The sequence below is a fragment of the Trachinotus anak genome, unplaced genomic scaffold (assembly GCF_046630095.1).
Source record: "Trachinotus anak isolate AG129_WGS33_773 ecotype Australia unplaced genomic scaffold, CSIRO_AGI_Tana_v1 ptg000002l, whole genome shotgun sequence".
Lineage (NCBI taxonomy): Eukaryota > Metazoa > Chordata > Actinopteri > Carangiformes > Carangidae > Trachinotus > Trachinotus anak.
Window position 1 is genome coordinate 14,688,192 of NW_027273853.1, and position 13,458 is coordinate 14,701,649.

The 13,458-nt window shown below is 40.4% G+C and overlaps 1 protein-coding gene across 2 annotated transcripts in view; it reads right to left on the bottom strand.

The window, feature by feature from the left end:
- The window catches only part of iqsec3b (IQ motif and Sec7 domain ArfGEF 3b), a 29,935-nt gene that overhangs the window by 3,764 nt on the left and 12,713 nt on the right, over nt 1–13,458 (bottom strand). For both annotated transcript variants that reach the window (XM_071500327.1, XM_071500334.1), the window contains exons 6-14: nt 13,290–13,451; nt 11,212–11,334; nt 4,640–4,806; nt 2,895–3,034; nt 2,590–2,721; nt 2,322–2,421; nt 1,043–1,201; nt 849–941; nt 67–113 (exon numbers count right to left, since the gene is read on the bottom strand). In XM_071500327.1, the coding sequence (XP_071356428.1) occupies nt 67–113; nt 849–941; nt 1,043–1,201; nt 2,322–2,421; nt 2,590–2,721; nt 2,895–3,034; nt 4,640–4,806; nt 11,212–11,334; nt 13,290–13,451 (1,123 nt within the window). The remainder of the gene's footprint in view (nt 1–66; nt 114–848; nt 942–1,042; nt 1,202–2,321; nt 2,422–2,589; nt 2,722–2,894; nt 3,035–4,639; nt 4,807–11,211; nt 11,335–13,289; nt 13,452–13,458) is intronic.

Here is a 13,458-nt window from a genome sequence, read left to right on the forward strand (position 1 = left end):
CCACACCCACAGAGCTGAAGACAAAGATACTTACCTGAGGGAGACATAAGTAGCTTTGGCACTCACCTCTACTGTGTTATTGTTGCCGGTTTTATCGTACACATCCTGTTGGCCTGTGGGGAGACACAGCTCTATTTGTAAGTCAACAGGCAGATTTCTGATTCACATACAGAAGGTCAAAAATGGGTCTTCTTTACTAGGGATAGCCATTTATTTAAAGGAGTAATTCAGGAAAAATGCTTATTTGCTCCCTTGTCGAGAGTTAGATGAGAAGAGCTCATGTCTCATGCCATAATTACAACACAAGGCTACCACCGGCAGCCGGCTCACTTAGGGGAAACAGCTAGCCTGGCTCTGTCCAAAGGTGACAAAACCCACCTACCAGCCCCTCTAAAGTTCAAAAATGAATATGTGAGGACAAGACTCCAGGAAGTGACTAAACCTGTCACAGAAATAGTCCATCAGATAAGCCTCCGTAAAAACATTTACTGTACAGTATTAGAGTGGTATCAATCTTCTCATCCAACTCTGCAATAAAGGAAAATAATTGCATCCCAAAATGTGAAACCTTTCCTGCAGTCTGCATAAGGTAAAACACAGAAAAGGTAAAAATGACAATTTGGGAAATTACACTGTTGAACTACTTCCTTTAATATTAAAAAAGTGATGATAGATGACAGTTCCTCTGACCATCATCTACTCTTTTTTATTTGGGCTTTTTCATGGGCTTCTCTTCCTCCATGAACTTGTCCTACTTTCTACATACCCTTGAGTAATATATGCATACAGTAGTTATAAGTAATGTATGCTGTGTTATGCATTTCATGCTTTGCGAGCAAAACCAGCACCTGGGGGAGAGCTGTGTCCTGTGTGTGTGTCCATTTGCCCGCCATTGGTGTGTGTGCCATGTGGCTGGATGCCTTGCTGCCTCTCCAATTCCCCTAAAACACCAGGAAGAGAGATTGCAACCAACCATATACAGTACATTACACATGTGTGTTTGCATTTGCACAAGCTGAGGCATGTGTCCTCCTTTCCTTACACTGGATGTGAATCTGCTCCATCTCATTGACCTCTGCGATAGCCTCTCGGAGCTCCTCAGCAAATTTCCTGAGCTCTTCTCCACTCGGGGAGCAGAAGCTCACCAGCTGCTTCTTCTCTGAGGTAAATGGGCTCAGCATGGTGATGCCATGGGCGTAGTCTGATGAGAAACCCCAACAAAGAGAAAGAACTTTCACCATAACTTTGATTCTAAAAAAGGATGCAGGGTTTTTCATCTTTCACACCTTCACATCTTTCCAAACACTTCAGTCTAAAGGTTAAAAAAAGTGTTGCAGTTTTTTTACTTTAGTTTCTACTTCACAAAACGTTGCTGCTAAGAATACTTTCAAAAATTCATGCTTTGATGTTAATGACCAAATGTATTTCTGTTGACAGCAGTGGCATCTTGAAGATCGGCAGAAATATTAGAAAGCTCATAAGTACTGAAGATCAGTAGTTTTCAATTTTTCTTCTTATGTGAACATTTTTAGCTATACTAGCAGTGTGGCTCAGTCTGTCTGCACCAAGTGAAATTTAGTTCAGCATGAGTAGTCATAACTTTGGTGATCCTCAGAGTTTTCATTTAGGGCTTTCATCAGGTTCAATTTTTTTTTTTATTTGACCTGACCAGTTTTTTTCCTGATCACCTGCAAAACTAATGACATACCCATCAGACTTGGCTTTTGTTTGGAATTCATAGATTCAACTAAATGACAGACTGTAAAATGCATTTATAATTCCATAAATTAGACCCTGAGAAATTTCATCAAACAGCTGTTAACTCTGTAACTCTCTCAAAGTCTATATTATGGGGATTTGGCTCATCATATTTTTGTATTTTCTTACTGCATTGAAGTCAGCTGCTCATAGGTGATTATTTTGAATGTGTTGTACAGTTTGACATATCTGTGAATCCAGATTGAATATTTTTGTCAGACTCAACTCGACCACAGAGAAAACTCTGTTCCATATCATTCCCTCTTCATACTTAATTTTTACAATCCTTACGTGATGCCCTTTGCAGGTTCCATTACAGCAGAAAATTGCCATAGAAGAATCTTTCTTTTAAAAGTAAAATCTGTGAGATACTTAGTGTAAGTCCACAGCAAGAGGTGATTTTGTTTTACCGGTGACCCCTTGAAAATTCATGCCTGGATCCTGACAGAGACTCGATAGACAACAGTGCTGTTGATGGCACTGGCAGTGTGCTCAGCATATTTCTAGCACCAGACTGGAATAGTACAGGGAAAAAACTGCTGCAGAGTAAAATTATATCTTACATTCATTGCTGAAGAGGTGAAACTGCATTCCCAGAAGACCCATGGCTTTACAGAAAGTGTATGAGGCCGAGCTTTTCTTCTTGGGACACAATTTCAGGATCTACAGTTGACACAGGAAAACACAGCACAGCTGAATTAACATACTGTATCTGATTATGTCTCACTGTTACATTCATTATATTCAGCAGCGGCATTAGACTTTGGTTTTAGGTGCATATTTCGAGTATTGTAGTGAGTCACTTTTTTTTTTTTAGTGGTGAAACCTTACCAGCAGCAGGTCATTGAAGAGAAAGACCTCTCTCTGGAGCTGGGACAGTTTCTGTTTGTGAGGCTTGTTGGCATCAGGCACCTCAAACAGACGACAGCAGCACACTAGACGTCTGTGGGGCACAGCGAGGATCTGCAGAGGCGAGGTTAAAGAGATCGAGATGACAGGGAGTACAGAGGACAGACTGCAGTGAAATAATTCATGACATGAAAGAAGACTGTACAAACTAGCACAGACAGCTCCCTGAAATGAGAAAAAAGGAAGGGGAAAGACACAACAAAGACACAAACAAAGATATTACTCACAGTTTTTAGGCCCAGGATGGACTGCTCCACGCGGCTCACATAGGTGACATGGTCTTCATTTGAGCGCAGCTCTCTCTGTTGGATCCTTTCATAAATGCCTGCTACCATCTCCCTGGGGATGTCTGCTCCATCATCCACACCTGAGGGAACAAGGGCCCATATAATGTGGGAGTATCGACATAAGAAATAGTCCATAGTCTACAGATCCAACAGGCAATGAGCCATGATGCACTGAATTTTTTGCCTAGAATCAAGTCTTGTAAAAGAGATTTTATGATGGCAACACACCGTGCTAAGAAATGAAGCTAAAGCTGCATTTCCCAGGCATCAAGTTCCTACTCATGTATTGGCATACATTCAGGTCACAGAAAACCACTGGTTTCTCTGAAAGATGATTAACCATCAATGTTTGATGAAGGTGTGTGTGAGTATATATATATATATATATATATATATATATAGAAACCAATGGCTTCCTCTGTGACACAAAAGTAAGCTAACTTACAACTTACAAATAAATTCACCACATTTGTTAGACTTCAGGGACACACACAACTTTTAGCAAATAAAACTGAATGAAAACATTACTTTTGTTTGTTACCAAGAAATTGCAAAGTCCAGGTGACCTGGACACTTGAATGTCCATGACACAATAGATAACAAACTGTAACTAACAGATGAAGGAGGACATCGCCAAAAAGCAGATATCAACAAATGGTCCAGGAGGAGCAGGAGAGAATCTGCAATGTGCTGTTCCATTGATTTCAGACACTAAAGTCAATACTACAAACAGACAGCTCCCCAATCTGGAAACTAAAGAATACAGACTTGAAAGTCATGATATCATATTCTGACACATTTTGAAATTCATTGACATTTATCTGTGAATGTTGAATGTTTTTATTATTCACAAATGTTGATTGTGAATTAAATCATTTTATGGCCCAGATCCCTGGTAAGATAGTGTATACAACAGCCACAGTGGAAGCTAATGGGGATCCTAGCGATAGATTGAATAATCACTGAATTTGAGATGGACTGATTATGTGGGCTAATATAATTTGTGTCTGAGATACTACAGCCAAATGAGTTTTATTTCATTGCAGCTCTGGTGGATTTCTCTGATAACTAAATGTACAAATAAAAGTCAAACTGCTCTGCTTTAAGCCCTGGTTGCAGTAAATATGTGTATCTGTTCAACTGCTGGATAGAGACAGTGTTGAGAGCCTCCAGGAGCTCAGTGCAGGTGATGAGATGCTTCTTGAAAACCCAAGCTCATATCATTAAATCTAAAGCTAAGTGAGCCTCAATTAAATGAGTCCATGCCAGCCATGGTCTCTGGGGCAGAGCTGTGAGTCAAGGATATCAGAAATCTCCTTCTGCACAGCTGATGGTTTTCTTGATTGTAGCGAGCAGAGGCAAGCAACCATCGCCTCTTTGAGTAATTTACTTCAGTTCAAGAGGCTGTCACTCAAAGACTGATAGTGAGGTTGAAGTGAGGTTGATAAGAGAGTTCTTGATGTAAAACTTTGACTTCTCTGCCCTCTGCTCTCTGTTTTGTCTTCCTTATCGTTCTTTCTGGCACTTTTCTCCAATGGTTGAAACATGTATGCAAGTCATTAAACCAGCTCTGTCCAAAGGGACAACTCACACTCACTGGAAGGACACACATTGTACATACAGCCTCTGTATAAACACACACTCTCTCTCTTCTACATGCACAATCTGTAGATTGATGCACTAACCTCTTAGGTTGCGTATGAAGTCATCAAGGCCCATTTTGCGTTGGGGTTTGATGTTGGGTGAGTACATGTCAGTGTTGAGGAGGACCACGGCGAAGGCCAGGATGAAGATTGTGTCTGGGTTGTGAAACTGCTGCACCACATCAGGATTACACATACAGTACCTCTGGCTGTGGAGGCAAAACAGAACAATGAAGTTTGGTCATATAAATCTTAAACCAGCAGTAGTGATTCTCTGGATTCTAGTTATTGTCCCACATTTACTGGCATAACACAGCTGCAGAAACTAAGACGCAACAAAGAACCATCAGCAACACAGGCTGGAACATTTTCTCTGGTGTAACAAACACAGGTTAGAGAGAAATATAATGCAGCATAAACAAAATAGCCGAGTAGTTGTCAGGTTACCACAAGTTTGGCGCATACTACCAAAAGATTCATGGAAGTAATGCATTCTGGGCTTATCAAATTGTATGCCCATTTCTATACATTCATTGTACTATTTACAAATCACAACAACAATCAATCCAACCACTTCCTGTCAGTAATCAGTGGTGGGTAAGAGCCCTATTCAATACATACAGTATGTGAGGCAACTTTAGAGCAACATAAAATTAAAGAGCATCAACAGATTGAATATGTTAATCAACTGTAGACCAAGTAGGATTTTACTGCTGGGCTGCTTTATACTAAGGGTTTTTAATATTTTTTCATCCCATATTAATCAATAAGGGTAGACTCAGTACTAGAAACATCTATAACATCTCTGTATCTTCAGGCTAACAGAGCCAGTGAACCAAAACCTAATAATGTACTCCCTGACTTTGTTATTGTGCCCAATTGCACTCCCAAATCCCAAAATTTCACCTCAGCTTTGAACTGTGCTGAGTTTCAAAATATCAGGGGTGCGTTTGGGCACGATGACAAAAACAGGTAGTGCATCATTGAGAGAGATCAGTAAAAACTGTCAAAGCTAATATGAAGAATTCATCTTCCGCATGTTTGACTGATTTTAAAGTATATATCTTACCATACAAACTGCCCTGTTTTATAATCTGACTGATTGACAAAAGACTGACTCATTGTAACTTCTACTCAACCATGAGGAGCCATCACACTCTCCAAAATGAGACTGACAGGACACAGGAGACATTTGACACCACAAAATGGTTTGGCCCTGGGGAAGGTAAGGATTGCACAGTCTTCTTTGGATCCAGAGATGCTGTATTTGGACTTGCTTTTGTCCACCGCTACCCACAGGCTTCACAGACTCTCCCTTCCTCCCTTCCTTCCCCCACAGCTCCCTCCCTATCTTTCATACTGTCACTTGCACTTACACAGTGGGCCATTTCAATGATGGGAGGCTTTTATCTCTGCAGCCAGGCAGGATGCAGACATGGAGAGGGCTGCTCTGCTCCAGAGGAGTATGCACTTGTCAGAGCATATGCAAGGGAGAGGCCACATCTGAGACCTGTGCGACTTTTCCCAGACCCCACACAAGATCTAAGGCCAGAAAACTCACTGGGTATCGTTCGACTGCAGCCCAGTTCAGAAGCAATGCTTTTGTTTGAGGGAAAATAGATCCTGCTCAGCACAAACACCCCTACAGATATAATATGCACAGGCACATACATAGACACACACAAACACACGGAGGCACAAATGAGCCTCCTGATCTGCCAACTTGATGTAATTCTGTGGCAAATTCATCAAAGACTGAATGCATGGCAAGATCTACTATATGTGTGAGTGTGTATATGTGCAAATGGATGTGTGCATGGATGTGTGAGTGCATATGTGTGCATGTTCATACAGTGAGAGAGCAACAGTTGAGTGAATAAATAAAGCAGTAGCGGTGTGTGTGTGTGTGTGTGTGTGTGTGTGTGTGTCTATGTGTGTCTGTGTTTGTGCTTCATTCACACATTTTCAAGCACGGTTCTCTGTCTTATGTAACCAGTTTATTTAAACACTAGCTCCCAAACTCTTATTTTCATATCTGCATATGAAAGTTGCATGCCAGCTGGCACAAATACCTCTTCGTATAAAAGAACTACTCACGACAAGAGTAGAACATGCTTCAAACAGATGACATAACAACTATTGCGTAACAGACATGGCATCGGATGTCTGGCTGTCCAGATAAAGCCCGCTCGTTTCTGACCTATACTCACAGCTACATCTACAGAGAGAGCGGTCTCAGATCGCTGATGAATTTGTAATCTGCACCCAGGGGCTCAGCCAAGTGACTGAGTGCAATGTGATTAACTGATGACCGCGGTGGGTGTTCTGATTGGCCCTCAAATCAGAGACAGAGGGGGAAATGTGTCATGACTGCTCCTTTTCTTGACTTCCATCACCATCTCTTACACACTGCTGAACACGCTGGTGATAGTATATGTTTTTTGTGTTATTAACAAATCCATTGGAAACACCAAAATCAACAATGAATTAATCCTTTCAAAGTATTGCCCATGTATCCACAGCCTGCCTATGTGCCATTAAAACCAAAACCAAAAATCTCTGTTGCCGTGAGCGACATGTTTATTATGACAAACATGGGCATTGAGTCAACCCTGCATATGCAGTCCAGATACAAAAAAATAACTCACTTAAGCACCAAATGTGTACTAATCCACAAATGAAAATAGTCCTCAACAAATCTACTATTAACCTTTGTTTGAGTAATGTTTGCTAAAAACTGCAGTGCCCAGCTGCTTCACGATTTAAAAAAATGAAACTATATGTTAGAGACCAATTTTTGTTAGTCATTAGTGACGGGGCCTTGGGGATGGCTGTCGTGCTGTCCACCACTTTGGTTCAGATTAAAATAATTCAGCATCGAAATACCTCCCCGCGGGATGAATTGTAATAACTTTGTTAATCCTCTGACTTTTCATCTAGGGCCATCAGGTCAAAATTGTTTTTGATCATGGTCTGTTTATTGATGATTTTCACAATATACAAAATACAAACACTTCACTGTATCCAGTTTAATCCCTAGTATCTGCCCAGCCCTTCCTCTGCCCATTCATCCACCAGACCTGCATCACTGAATTAAAGTCAGTCATTTTACACAGAGAGGAGAAATACACATATAAACAAAACAGAACCAGACACACAGACACACAGCAACAGAGCAAGACAGAAGTTTATGCATTATTATGGGCTTACATCCTCTGCTTACTTTTTTTTCTTAAAATGTCAAGAATGGCTGCCAAATTGCATGGAATCCCAGAACAGAGCCTTGGAGAAATTATCTTCTCTAGCTTGAGATATTGCATAAACTCTTTGATCCAATGTTAATACATTGGGGGAAGAGGGTTTTTCCATCTGAACTGTATGAGTTATGTGCCAACAAAGTGCAAAAGGCCAGCATGTTGGATTTACTATTGCTTGGATGCGCACCCTGCGGTGCAACACCAAATAAAGCATTAAGAGGGGATGGATCCATTGGCTCCTTTAGTATTTTAGAGAGAGTCTTGATGTAGTCTCGTACATGTCCAGAACATACGTAATAAGCTTGCAGGAGATGCTATACATCTGTCAAATATAGGGTTTAACTCTTGTCTAATTAATAAAACTAACTAATAAAAACCTAACCTTTGACTGGTAAAGTCAGTGTACTATCTCGAATTGTACAAAACCATGGCAAATCTTATGCCAAACTGCATTTGAGATTTGCTCATTTAAGTCTTCTCTCCATTTGATTTTGAAAATTGGGGAGTGCCATACCACCAAGGCCTCTGCAGTATGCCTTTCCATATATGTGTTTTTTCTTTTTTTTCATTCCAGGTAAAGGTTGATAAAAGGTTATCCATGGAGCTAAAGAAGAATTTAGTCAGAATCTGGTCAGATTTTGAAATAGGTAAAGGGGTTAAGTCATGCATTCATCTTGATGGTATTGATCCTTCCACTCAGAGAAAGAGGCAGCAAGTCCCATGTCATGTCCTGTTTCAGTCCAGTTATCAGGCACATGAAGTTCATGTTAGTTATGTGTAATCCAGATTCCCAGATGTTTGAACTTTTTTGTGCTGATTTAAAAGTGGTCTAAATTAAGGAGATGGTTATGGCAGTTATATTGATTGGTATTAACTCACTCAAGTTAATTATGTAGCTGGATATTTTGCCAAATTTGTTTCCTATGTCCAGTAGTCCAGGGAGACTTAACAGACAATCAGACAAGTACAAGAGCAAATCATCTGCATAAAGCGGTACTTTTACACTCTTGATCTCCCTGAAAAATTCCTTATTGATGTCCTATCATAAAGCTAGTACTCAAATGCAACGGCAATCAGGAGCAGTGACATTGGACAACCTTGTCTCGTACCTCTTTGCAGAATAAAGCAAGCAGAGAGGGCATTGTTGGTACACGCCACAGCCATTGGGATGGAATAGAGAATTTTAATCCAGGACACAGTCTTTGGACCAAAACTGAATTTTTTGAGTGTATAAAAAAAAGGAAATCCCACTATTCCCAATCAAAAGCTTTCTCAGCATCAAGTGATAGTAAAATCTCTGGTGTCTTGGATAGGATTATGAAGGATATTTAGAAGGTGCCTGATATTAAAGAATAAATACTGGTTCTTCATGAAGCTTGTTTGGGTTTTGATGATTGAAGTGAGGGATAACTCAAGATGTCGGACGAAGAGCTTTGCAAGAAGCTCTACATCTATGCTCAAGAGAGAAATTGGATGGTATGAGCTACAATGAAGGGGAATCTTGTCTTTCTTTAAGATAAAAAAAAATGCCGCTTTGCAAATAGTTAGGAGGGTTGAATTTGAGGAAGGTGATCCCTTGAAAATGGAGAGAAAGGGGGAGTGTTTCTGAGAATGTCATAAAATATTCTGATGGACAGCCCCCGCAGCACCAGCCTTGGTATTGTTCAATACTTTGGTCTATGACTTATTATCTGCAAAGTCATTCCCTCGAGCGTCAGCTGTGCTTTGTTGTTTGTGTTTTGTGATAATTAGCAAATGTGCCAACACACAAATCTAAGATGGTGAGCATTGTGAACATAACCTGCTAAACATCAGCATGTAAGCATTGTCACTGGGAGCATGTTAGCATGCTGACCTTAGCATTTAGCTCTAAGGACCACTGTGCATGAATACAGCTACACGGACCAGCTAGCAAGCTTCAGTAGGAATGAATGTGCCACAGATGGGGGAAGAAAGTTGGAAAATACTGAAACATGAACCTACATACTGATGTTTTTAGTGTTTTCATATGATGACAGCCTCACCATTTAAGAAGAAACCTTGGTCATCAGTGTCAGATCTCAAACAACGAACAACAACAAAAGGTAAGCAGCTCAGACAAAGACAGGCCACATATTGTGGACACAGAAAGGTGTTGGTAAAAAAATTTACAAGCAGCACATTTTATATGGCGAATACACACCCCTAACATTGAATTATAGTTGATTTTGTGAAATAGAAAGAGGACTTCAAAGGAGCAGTGACTCGAGTTATGTCCTGCTGGTCACATTGTTGGTATTCCTCAGAGAGAGAGCAGCACATCAGCAGAAGGAGATTAAGTGTACACGGCAATGTAACCAATTACTCTGAAATAGAAAACAATGATGGGCATTTTTATTGCATTTTTAGTCCTAGGGGCAATCTTTGGATACTACCAGGACATTTCAAGGACAGTTCCAGCCAGGGAATAAGGTACCATTTGCAGATCTTATTCGCCTGGTCACTGCTGTCTATGTTTGCCTCAAAGGATTTTTGCTCAAAAGGAAAAATAGCATTATAGAAACCTGTTTCTGTTCAGGAGTTTGTTAGAAAGTCTAGGCTGTCCAGGGAGAGTGGTCTCTCAAGGTCCCCTGGGTATTTAAATTAGTTTTCTTCAGTAGATATGCTCTCAGACTTTAGTGACTTGAGAGCACAGACAAAATGAAGAGAAAATAACTCAGGCTACAACCTCATGAGTACCAAACATGCTCTTGTGACTGGATGGAAATGGACACAGAACTGTCCAGCACATACATAACATACATACAAGCCTACAAAGCCTTAAGACTTGGCCAGAAAGTGTCATCCAGGAGACAAAGTTGTGAAATAGAGCATCAGTTTTTGTCCTGATGGAAAGCACACTGATTGCCTGCAGGCCAGATCTCTGTTGTGATTGGCTGATTATCAAACTCTGCTAAGTTTAGTCAAAGGTTAGAGGCAATCAGTGTAATTTGTTAATGACACAGGGCTTTGGTTTCATCAGAGCCCACCGCAGTGAGCTAGCAGAACCAGTTAAACACTCTGTCTATACAGTCAGCTCATTAGTATGCCATTCCGGATGTGTCTGCTACCACACGGCTGCAAGATGAGATCAGACGACTATTTTTGCTTTTCTTTTACTCTCTTGTAAATTTGTGAGATTGGTTATGTGTCATAGTTTTTTCTGTTTTGCATAGGTGGCCACAGGCAAAAGGTCTATTGATCATAAAAAGTTCGGAGTGCCCTTATCACCCCTGCGCAGTCATGTGATGGACTGTTGTTGTGTTAAATTGTATTAAAAAGAGAAGCCAGAGCCTGTTAGTCAGTGAGGCCTGGATGTGAGTGAGTTGACAGTCTCACCTAAAGGCTTCGATGAGTCTCTCCACTTTCTGTGCTTCTCCCTGAACACGGACATGAGCCTGGAACTTTCTCAGTGCTTCATCGAGCTCCATGCCTGAGAAATCCATCTCATCCACAACACAACTATAAAGAGACAGACAGTGAGGGGAAAAAAGAAAGCAAAGAGAGAAAGGAGAGTGAGACTGGGTTTAGATATAGTGTGTCAGTGTAATGAGAAGGTGAGTGTGTGTTTCCGTGCCTGTGCATGGGCAACAAACTATGAGTACCCAAGAGCTGATAGCAAACCTTCATCTTACAGTCATACTCCCGTTACAGAACCATTGACCTGGAAGATGTACATAAAGACAACATGTTTCCACATGCACACACACACACACACACACACACACACACACACACACACACACACACACGCACACACACACGCACACACACACGCACACACACACACACTTTGTGCAAATATCAATGGAGAAGAAAGGGTCTGACAACGGTGTGAGATAAGAGGGACAGAAAGAGAGGGATGAGAGGGTGAAATAATGAAATGCACTGTGCAAGAGGGCATGAGAGTGGTACATGAAAGGCTGAGGACAGGTTGAGGCAATGAAAGAAATACACACACAAGATTACAAGATTACATGCGTGTGCGTCTGTGTGAAAGAAAGTGAGGATGTGTGCGTGTGTTCAGTGCAGTGACCTATTTCTACAGTCTCTGCAACAACCTCAGCAAAAAGCCTCTCTATCCTGGATCTGTCTACACTGGTTGGATGCAAGAAGAGTGAGTGTGAAAGCATTAAGTAAATGCTTGTTTTCATGGATGTGTGACATTTATGCATGCAAGTGCTGCATGTCAGCTGAGTTTGTGTGTGTATGTGTGTGTTTGTGTTATCGCATGTATATGAGTTGGTCTTCCAACAGACAGTTCTCTTTTGGATATTTTAAAATACTTCAATTCATTAAAGCCTAACAAATCTCTTTTTGCATCTTTTATTACCTCTCTTTTTTTAGTAGTAAAGGGTAACATACAAAACATCCAGGGATGTTCACAGTTCATTCTTGACTTTGCTATGTACCTTGATTCGGTAAAAAGGTCCAGAGCAGCTTATAAATGGACCTTGAGGTAAGATGCTGTGGATATGTTTACTTTGTTTACTTTAAAGTCAGCATGGATGAGGTGCTAATTCAAAATTAGAGTGTGAACATCTACAGTTTGGTGGAAATTTTATATCTGCTAATGAGGACCATATGATGTGGTCAAAAAGCTCCAAAACAGCTGCATAATGGCACTTGAGGTAAGACTGTTATGTCAAACCCAAGGAGTCATTTAGTTAAGGAGCAAATAGAGTTTCTCACTTTATAATAAGTAATCAAATCTGCAATTATAAAACATGCTAATAAGGCATTGTTGAAAACACTGCAATCAATCAGTGTTAATAAGATGTAAATAAATTGATTTTGTTCCAGATGCTCTGCAGCTTTTGATGAACTAAAGGATTTGCTAAAAGACAAAGACAGTGTCATAGTGGAGGAAGAATTTTTCACAACCTGGAAACTCAAAAGATGTTTTTATTAAAGGAACTCTCCACAAATTTGACACATGAAACTCAGTTACTCCTCACAACATCTAATACTCAGCCTGTGGAAATGTCTCGTATAATGTCTTTTTCATTTTTTGCATTTTGGGTTTATGTAGGTGCCAGCATTTTACCACTTAGACTTGCTGAAGTAAGGTGTTAATGGCTTATATCTGATTATTAAATGATGTATTAACATTAGTGAAGCCACCAGTTACAATTTAACAAAACAGCTATAAAGACTGTTTTATTGAGATTGGTATTTAGGAATAATTTATAACCTTTGTTAAAAAGTTAAAACTCCATGAGAACTGAGCAAACTTCATCCACTGACCTTGAGTTAAGATTATTTTGTAAATTGTGAATAGATTCAACAAAAGACCCAAAGGGATTCAAATTCGAAAATTGATTTATTGTAGGACTTGTTTTTAATAAAATACTATCAAAACCCAAATGTGTGCTACATGACCAGTATGTTGCCATATATAAATAATAAGGACTCACTCAAGGACATCACGGTTGAATTGCAGCTTGCTGTTCCCCAAGAACTCTCCAATCATCTGTCGGCTGAGGCCCTTCCTTTGCAGCAGGAAGTGAGCCACTCCGATGGCTGTGTCTGGGACGAAACCACGCGTGATCAGGAAGTGGATGCCTCTTTCTGGGTTCCTGCCCG